Genomic DNA, 9,064 nt, shown 5'->3' with positions numbered 1-9,064 from the left:
ATAAACCCATTGCCGTTGAAGCAATTCTGACTCATAGCGACCCTATAGGACAGACTAGAACTGCCTCATAGGATTTCTAAGGCTTTAAATCTTAATGAACACAGACTGCCTCATCTTTCTCCCACAGAGCAGCTGGCGGGTTCAGGCTGCTAACCTTTTGATTAGCTCCAAAATGCTTTAACCACTACATCATCAGAGCCCCTTAAAAATATATGTATGGATAGATTGATAGATAGATAAATAGATGTGCATGTATTTTAATGTTTCTCTTCTCTTTTGGGAATGAACTTCTGAAGAAGACAATCCCAGAACTTGTGGTTATGGAAGGGATTCCACAGCAGTGAAGTAAGGAGGGAAGTTATGTCCATGTGAGTGTGTTTGCTCACAAAGAAGTCTCCGTGCAGCCTATATAAGCTAGCAAGTGAGCAGTGAACACGGACTGTGTGCCACAGAGGATTTCCCGGCTGCCTTCCCTGGCATGAGTACAAGAGCAGCTGGGAGCACAGCTCTCCCCTCATGTACTGGCTGGCCACCCTCTGTTCTGACTCATACTTCTCTGGGTGGGGCCCAGAGTGGACATCAATGTGTACAGCACCCAGCAGACTCTGAAGGGACCACCTAGAAAACTTAATTCCCAGTTTCCCTCCCCTCTGGGTTCATGGAGTTACTGAGAGATAGAAGCAGACATGGTCAGTGAGGGTGAAGACTTTTCAGCAACATGGTTACAAGCTGGAGATACAATGAGATTTTTATTCTTGTTTATCTATTTACTGGCTGTGTAAACTTGGATAAGTTGCAAAATCTTGCCAAGTGTCTTTTTTCCCCCCACCTGTAAAATGGGTAACATTAGATATCTCCTGTGTTGTCATGGGACTCGAGTGAGATAATGGATGTAGAGTTCTCAGTACAGAGCCTGGTTTGTAATTAGTTGGTAATTGATAAATGGGTAAATGTTGGCCTTCATCGTCATTATTATTCAGGGAAGAGACAAGCACTGTGGTTGGAGTTTAGAGGGAAGCTCTTGGAGGGAAGAGATCATAACTGTCTTATGTTCAGTGAATATTTGTTCTGTGAATGAATGAGGTAGAATTTGTACTTCACAGAATGGGAAGGATCTGGTTCCATGGAAGTAGAAGAGAAGACATTCCCAACAGTTTCCCTAAGGTTTTGAAGGGGACAGATACCTCTCAACCTTTCCTCTATGACAGACACAGAAACACAGACACACGTGACACATACACAACTCTGTCACTTTGATGTGTATATCATCATACGCATGGATACACTCCACACAGAGACACACACAAACACTCAGACCCACAGAGAGATATATAGACACAGACATGACACTCGGATGCATGCACAGAGACACGTATATAGACACACACACACACCACAATATGCACAAATACAAACACACAGACACAGGGATATGCATACCCCCACACACAGTAAGTTGATGGAAAAACAAAGACAGTGTACACCTGGGCTCTAGCCCTTTCTCTTCCCCAGACCTCATTTTCTGCATCCTGGAGCTCACTTGACTCCACCTTCCATTCATATTTCTGCTGAGGTAACCCTGACTTGCAAGAAGACAGGGGTGGGAGCAGGATGCTTCAGTTATTGGGCTAGGTGTATGCTGGTTTCAGGCTCTGTGACCAGCACAGCCCTTCCTGGCAGGGTCTATTGAGCTCCTCTAGCAAGGCCTTTCCTCCTTCTCTTTCAGCTGGGGATGCTGAGGTTCATGGCTCCCCTCCAGCGAGGCTGCACTGCTGCCCCACACTGGGGGAGACTCTGTTAGGGAAAGGCTCTGTGAATTAATAAAGTTGATCCAACCCGCCTGCCCCTGCCCTGTGAAGCCACAGGGCTGATGTTACAGAGCGGTAATTTTCCTGCACATTAGGAATTACACACTGGAATTCCAGTCCTGCCTCCTGCTGTGGGAAGAAGCAGAAGGGGGCTGACCCAGGGCAGGGTTAGACCTCAGGCCCTTTCTTGTCTCCCCCCTGTCCACGTGTCTTGGTGGCATGGGTCCTGTGGCCTGAATGGGGGCTGTCAGGATCCAGGACCCAGGCTGGAAAACATAACCCTGCCACTGACTACTTTCCTTCTGCTCTTTGTGGAAAGGCACCAGGGCCAAATACCATTACTCTGGGCCCACGTATTTTCCACCACCTTGCAGGACTTGTGAAGCTGAGCCTGGCTTTGGATGCTGAAGCCAGTGGCAAGGAGACATGAATCCCTGGGCACCCAGATAATGATTCTGTTCAACCTTGTGGTTCATTTGCATCCTGGCTGGACAAGGGCTTGGAGCCCTTGGGTCTCTGAATTCCTCCCTGCCAGATCCACTTAGAGCAGCCCCACCTACCCTCTCTGGCATAGTTCATATCTTTCTCTCTGTGAGCCTCAGAGTGTTTCTCACACAGAGTCTCAGGTGCTACACTGCCTCTTGGTGGTCCTGGAGGGGATAGGTAGTAGAGTCATAAAGGGCCTTGAGCAACTTGCTAAGTAATTTGGACATTTCTATATAGGAAAAGGAGTCCCTGAGTGGTGGTGCAAATGGTTAAGCACTTGGCTACCAACCAAAAGGTTGGTAGTTTGAAACCACGCAGAGACTCCTTGGAAGAAAGGCAGTCTGCTTCCGAAGGTCATAGCCATGAAAACCCTAGGGAGTATGGTTCTACTCTGCACACAGGGTTGCCATGAGTCAGAACCAACTTGATGGCACCTGGTTTGGTGATATAGGCAGAGTGCCAGTCAAGGGACAATGCTAGGTTTGTGTTTTACAAAGAGCTCATTGATGGCTGGCCCTGTGTAAGATGGATAAAGGGTGAGAGAGGAGTCAAGGACTTGGTGAAAGACCATTGAAGGAACTGCTGATGGCCCCATTAGGGCAGGCAGGGTGAGAAAAAGGAGGGGCTCAAGCAAAGGAGCCAAGAAGGAAGTTCAATAGTATCTGAAAGCTCATTGGGGTGCCTTGGAAAGTATAAAAAGTATCATCATACCTTCAGGGTACCACATACTCTCTTCAAGTTTGGCCATTGAGGCCCCCTCTCCTTTTGCACAATCCCTGGGACGCTAAGGCCTGGGTGTGGTGCTGAAACATTCTAGCTCACTGTCTGAGGAGAAGAGAGAGCCCACATGGCAGTGAAACAGGCACCTTCCTCCTCCCACCCTCTTCAGTCTCTCCCACTTCTTCCTCCTCAGGTTCCTACCAATTAATCCTTCCTTCCCCTCCCTGTACCAACTATGCCAGCCTCTCTTACATTCACTGCCACAGAAAGATGAGTTTACAAGGGGCTCAAGTTATTCAGAATCCTTCTTTTTCCTAGCATGGCCAAGTGATGGTACCTGTGGTAGTTGAGGTTGTGTGTCAACTGGGCCATGATTTTGAGTGGCTCGGCAGCTATGATGTAGTTATTCCTCATGATGAGGTTGGAGGTGGTGTAATCACCTTCATGGTGAAATCTGCTGTAAGCAGTCAATCAGTTGAAGGGGCTTTGGGGTGTGGGTTACTTCTGGTATATGTGGAAAGGATCCAGCGTTTGGCCCATCATCATCTCCAGTTCTTGAACTTGGACCAGTGGCCTGCCATGTTGTGTGCCAGTCTTGGGATTATTACTTTTGCAGCCTGTGATCCAACAAACTGCCATTTTACTTGCTGATCTTGGATTTGTTAGCCTTAGTAGCCAGCAGCTTGCTACACTGCTTGTCAATCTTGAGTTTGTCAGCCCCTGCAGTTGCATGAGTCAGGCAAAGCCTCCAGCTTGCTCCAGTGGATTTGGAAGGCAGAGCTGAAGCCCAAGGTTGAGGGGCCTCCACCCAGAATCTGCAGAAAGAAAGTCTTCCTCTAGAGCTAGTACTCTGAACCTGAATTTCTATTCTAGTCTTCCTCTAGAGCCAGCACTCTGAACTCTGCCTTCTAACCTCTTAAACTGCAAGAGCATAAATTTCTGTTTGTTAAAGCCATCCACTTGTGGTATTCTGTTATAGCAGCACTCGAGAACTAAGGCAGTATCCAACCTCACTTCCCACTGGGGTCCCCAGGATGCTCCTCAATTCTAGGTGGGCCTGGGTCCTGCACACAACATTCTGCACACACAGCCTGTGCTGCGTCTTCCTCCCACTTCCTCTCTAAGTCCTACTTCTCTGGGATTTTCAAATATAGAATACCTGCCCCTAGGTGTTTGAGGTAATATGCAATATGGCACTACCAATGTGAACTTCAGTCTGCCTGAAACTTCAGTCTTACTCAAAGATTAGTGGGACACCCACACACCCCATACAAGAATACACTCACATGCTTTGGAGTAAAACACAAAAGGTGAATTCTTTTTAATATAAAAAATGAAAATTCAAAGAGCACTCTTTTTCTCTTGTTCTCTTATTTTGAGACCCCTGCAGCAGGAGGCTGCTGGTCCTCTGCTTTATAGGTTCTTTGGTAAGATGTGAGAGAAAGAGGTTCTAGCCTCTCCAGTGTAGGAAAAGGGCCAGGAAACCTCTCTATCTTCTCTGACTGCTCTGGGGGAACACCAACTCTCCTCCATCAGTCCCAACAACCACACTACCTGTGTGCTTCCCACAATGCAGCACTGTGAGTGTGGCCTTCATTGCTGTCTGCTCTGGTGTACTTGTCAGGACCATGGAGCAGAGGTGGGAGAGTGGAGCACAAGCCTGTCACCATGGAAGAGGGATGTGTGCCTCTCCATGGCCAGACCAAGAATGTAACCCCTCTCTTCCCATGCCTCCCTCTTCCCAGAACTTGAATATCCAGGTGGAGGACATCCGGATCCGAGCCATCCTCTCTGCCTACCGCAAGCGTACCCCAGTGACAGAGGGCTATGTAGAGGTGAAGGATGGCAAGACCTGGAAGCAGATCTGTGACAAGCATTGGACAGCCAAGAACTCCCACGTGGTCTGCGGCATGTTTGGCTTCCCCGGGGAAAAGTCATACAACACCAAAGTGTACAAGTAAGAGGGCTCTTGCCCTGCTGTCTTAGTCAGAGAAACAGAACCAGTGATAACATAGAGATAGGGCTAGAGATAAGATGAGATAGAGACAGAGATAGAGATATATGGAGGCCTAGTGACACAATGGTTAAACATTCAGCTGCTAACTGAAATGTCAGTGATTTGAACCCACCAGTCACTCCATTAGAAAAAAGACCTAACGATCTGCTTCCATAATTATTACAGCCTATAAAACCTTATGGGGCAGTTCTACTCTGTCCTGTAGGGTCGCTATGAGTTGGAATCAACTGAACAGCACCTAACAACAACATAAACCAAAACCAAACCAAACCCACTGCCATCAAGTTGATTCCAACTCATGGTGAGCCCTGTTGGGTTTCCAAGGCAGTAAATCTTTATGGAAGAAGATTGCCCCATTTTCCTTCTGCAGAGTCTCTTGTGAGTTTCAACCACCAGCCTTCTGGTTAGCAGTCAAATGTCTTAGGCACTGCACTACCAGTGCTCCTTAATTACAACATATGTATGTATATATATATTTAGAGAGAGAGAGATTTACTCCAAGGGATTGGCTCACAGGGTTGTGGAGGGCTGGCAAATCTGAAATCCAGGATCAGGCAATAGGCTAGAGCTCCTGTTGGCTCAAGGAATTATGAGGGGCTTCAAGTCCCAACTCCATAGGTCAGGTGACAGGAAGAGTGCAGAGTGGAAAGATTTCTGCCAAAACATCTGTTTTTAGCCTGGAGGCAGAACATAAAAGGAACTCTCCTTTTAACTGATTGATTGACTATGTTGCATTAGATTACATTATGGAACAGTAATTAGTCTGCTGCTGGCCAAACCACTGGGAACCATAGCCTAGTCAAGTTGACACATAAAATTAACCATCACACCCTGCCTGGTTAAAAGAGTGTGGTGTGGACAGACAGGCCAGCTGGCATTCATTCAGCAGACTACATAGGCATCTATGGTAAGCCAGGCTCCACGTTCAATGACCATCAAGATGCAATCTTTATCTTTGGGGAACTCACACTTTTGTTGGAGAGATAGACCTTAAGCAAGTGGTTAGAGTAGGATGAGGTCAGGGTTACGGCAGGTGTGAAATGCAGAATGCTACCTAACCAGAAAAGCTCAACACTCAGGACTCAAAGATAGCTCAGTGGCCATGTAGGCTAGAAAAGGACAATACCAAGGCTGGCAGGCTATTCCCAACTTCAAAAGAAACATTTACTCGCCCTCAACGCAATGCAACACACTACCGTCGAGTCGGATCTGACTCATAGCTACCACTCCTTCGGTTTCCGAGGTGGTATCACTATGGAAGTAGATTGTCCAACATTCCTTCTGAGGAGTGGCTGGTGGGTTTGAACCACCAACCTTCCTGTTAGCAGTCAAATGTCTTAGGCACTAAGCCTACTTGCCCTCAGTAAACTATTATTCTGAGAAATCAGGAAATTTTAGCAATTGTTAGGTAATTGAGAGAGTGATAAATTCAATTTAGTCTTAACAAATTCCAATGAAATTTTACAATAATGGTATGGCTCTTGTTCTGACAGAAATATACTACAAATGGGATAGCCTTAACAAATAGGAGTTTATTCTTACAATTTGGAGGCTTTAAGTCCAAGTTCAAAGTGCCAAGCTCTAGGGGCTGGGTGAAAGTCCCTCAACCTTGGGGTCCAGCTCCCGGCCCACTAGAGTTAAAGGTGTTTCTTCACTCAGACAGCTGCTGGCTGCTGAGGCTGAGAAGCCCCAAGGTTGACAAGTAAAAAGGCACAATCCCGATGTTACCAAACCACATGGCAGGCCATTGTAAGTCCCAAGGTCGGCAGAGCATAGCAGGCTCCTGAGCAACAACACGACATGGCTACATGCAGGGTCCAAGCATGCCATAGGCTAGAGACCATTCCCAAGGCTTCTCCTTATATACAGGAAGCAGACCACATCCCAAAGGCAGCTACTCAGCTGCTTATGGTAGGTCCCACCATGGAGTTGATTGCCAGTCTCATCATGGTGAATAACTACCACCAGCTGCCCAGCCACTCAACCAGGCCCAGCCAAGTTGACACACAAACATAACTACCACAGCTCCCAAGGGTAATATCACTGGGGATGAGGTGGGCAGATAGTAATGGGACTTAGGCATAGTTCTTAGGGTAATTTGACCCAAGGGGCATCCAGTGAAGGAATTTCAGACACAGTGACAGGGACCAGTGGGAGTTTACTGGTTTGGTAGTAAGCCCTTCTGCCTCCCCTCAATAATGACAGTAATAATAGCTAATGTTTACTGTGGCTCAACAATGCTCAAACACAGCAATAATTGTGAGAATGGTGCAGGACCAGGCAGTGTTTTGTCTGTGATATATGAGGTCTCTGTGAGTCAGAGATGAATTGACAACATCTAACAACATCAACAGGGTTTACCATGTGCCAGACTGGTTTTAGTCATTTAATCTTCACAACACTATGAAATAAGGTTCTAGTTTAATGTTGAGGAATACAGACAGAGAGAGGTTATGCAACTAGTATGTGACAGATCTAGAACTCACACACAGATGATTTAGCTACACTCCTAAAAAGTGTAGCCTCACAACCCCACCTTCTTTTACTTTTAAGTCAGAGGAACATGTGAAAAGAGAGATGGCTTCCAAGTCAGAGAACCTGGGTTCAAGCCCCAGCTCTCCCTCCAGCTCCTGGGGATGCAGGCCCTGCCTGGGTCTTGGCCTGATGCAGCTAAGCTCCATCAGGCTTTGATCACTAACCCCAGTTCACCATATAGGATTACTGCCAGGAAAGCTGCCCTCTCCCAGCCAGGCAGGCTCCACTAGACCCCGGGGATAACTGTGGTGGTGGCTCCCACCCCTATGCTGCCCCAGACATGGACCAGACCTTCCTGTTTGCAGCAGGGGTCCCATCCTCTGAACAGTTTGGAGAACCTCCCAACAGCTGGTTAATTCTTTCCCTTGTGACATCTGCTCAGCTTTTCCTACCCTTTGGCAGCCAAGAAAAGCAAACACCCTTTCCTAATAAGCTTCCTACATGCCTGGCCAAACCAGACCCCTCCAGTCTGGCCGATGGTCTGAGCTCAGTCCACGGCTAGGCTTAGGAAGGCTTCCTGGGACCAGGAAGGCTGCCCCTAGCCCTGCATGGACAAATTAAACTGTCTGAGCGGGGCGGCACACGGCTTGTTCAGATGGCAGTGGGTTCCCCATTGTGAACAAACAGAGTTCTTTTCCTGAATTTCAGGAGGCAGATCTGATCTTAGAGCCAGTATCTGCAGCTAGGCCCATGTAATCCTCTCACGTGCTGGCTTTGAAACCCCCTTTCCCTGCTCCTCCCACCCCCGCGTCTGTGGCTTTGCCTTTTCCAATCAGGGCAGGAAAAGGCTTCGAAGCTGGGAGTCCTCCAAGGCCTGGGGTTCTCTGTTGAGATGATTAACAGATGCTGCTGGAAACCAGCTCCTCCTCCCAACCTAGCTGGAGAGAGACAGCAGGGGCAGGAGGATGGGTGGGAAAACTTTCAGCTTTACTGTGACATTTCATCGCTCTATCAGGGACTCAGCTGATAGTTGGGCCTGCACGTGCTCCAAAAGAGAAAGGTATGCTAGAAAGAGTTTTCTGTGCCTTGGTTGTGCTTTAGGGGCTGAAATTGCAGTGGGTGGAAGAAATCATTATCGAAGAGCAAAGACTCAGCAGACTGAGGCTTCAGAGATCACCCAGTCCAAGCCCCTCAGTCTTCACGGAAGGAGGCCAAGACCTAACGGCAGCAGACTCAGGGGTCCCACTGCTGTCTTTTGGTAGCACTCTGGTGAGAGTCCAGGCTCTGTCTGCTGCCTCCACCTTCAAACCCTGTTCCATCTCTGATTCTCTCTGATTCTCACTGAAAGCAGGGCCTACTTAAGAAGCTCATGCCTGGAAACTTCCAGTAAGATGGAGGAATAGGCAGACAAGTGACACAGACCCTCTTCAACAAAGAAAAGAAAAACCAATTGACAGAGATACAGAAGATAATTCTGGAGTCCTGAGCTTTGAAATGAGCTATACAGAAGTGGATTAGGCAACAACTAGTGGAAAAATCTGAGCAAAAACAGTGAGTA

General features: G+C 47.6%; 1 protein-coding gene across 1 annotated transcript in view; it reads left to right on the top strand.

The window, feature by feature from the left end:
- Positions 1–9,064, top strand: part of LOXL2 (lysyl oxidase like 2) — a 113,319-nt gene that overhangs the window by 36,602 nt on the left and 67,653 nt on the right. Inside the window, exon 3 of the mRNA XM_007950838.2 lies at positions 4,760–4,971. Coding sequence (XP_007949029.1) covers positions 4,760–4,971 — 212 coding nt within the window. The remainder of the gene's footprint in view (positions 1–4,759; positions 4,972–9,064) is intronic.

The sequence above is a fragment of the Orycteropus afer genome, unplaced genomic scaffold (assembly GCF_000298275.1).
Source record: "Orycteropus afer afer isolate SDZICR_OR568_19922 unplaced genomic scaffold, OryAfe1.0 scaffold00289, whole genome shotgun sequence".
Taxonomy (NCBI): Eukaryota; Metazoa; Chordata; class Mammalia; order Tubulidentata; family Orycteropodidae; genus Orycteropus; species Orycteropus afer.
This window is presented reverse-complemented; position numbering and strand designations above follow the sequence as displayed.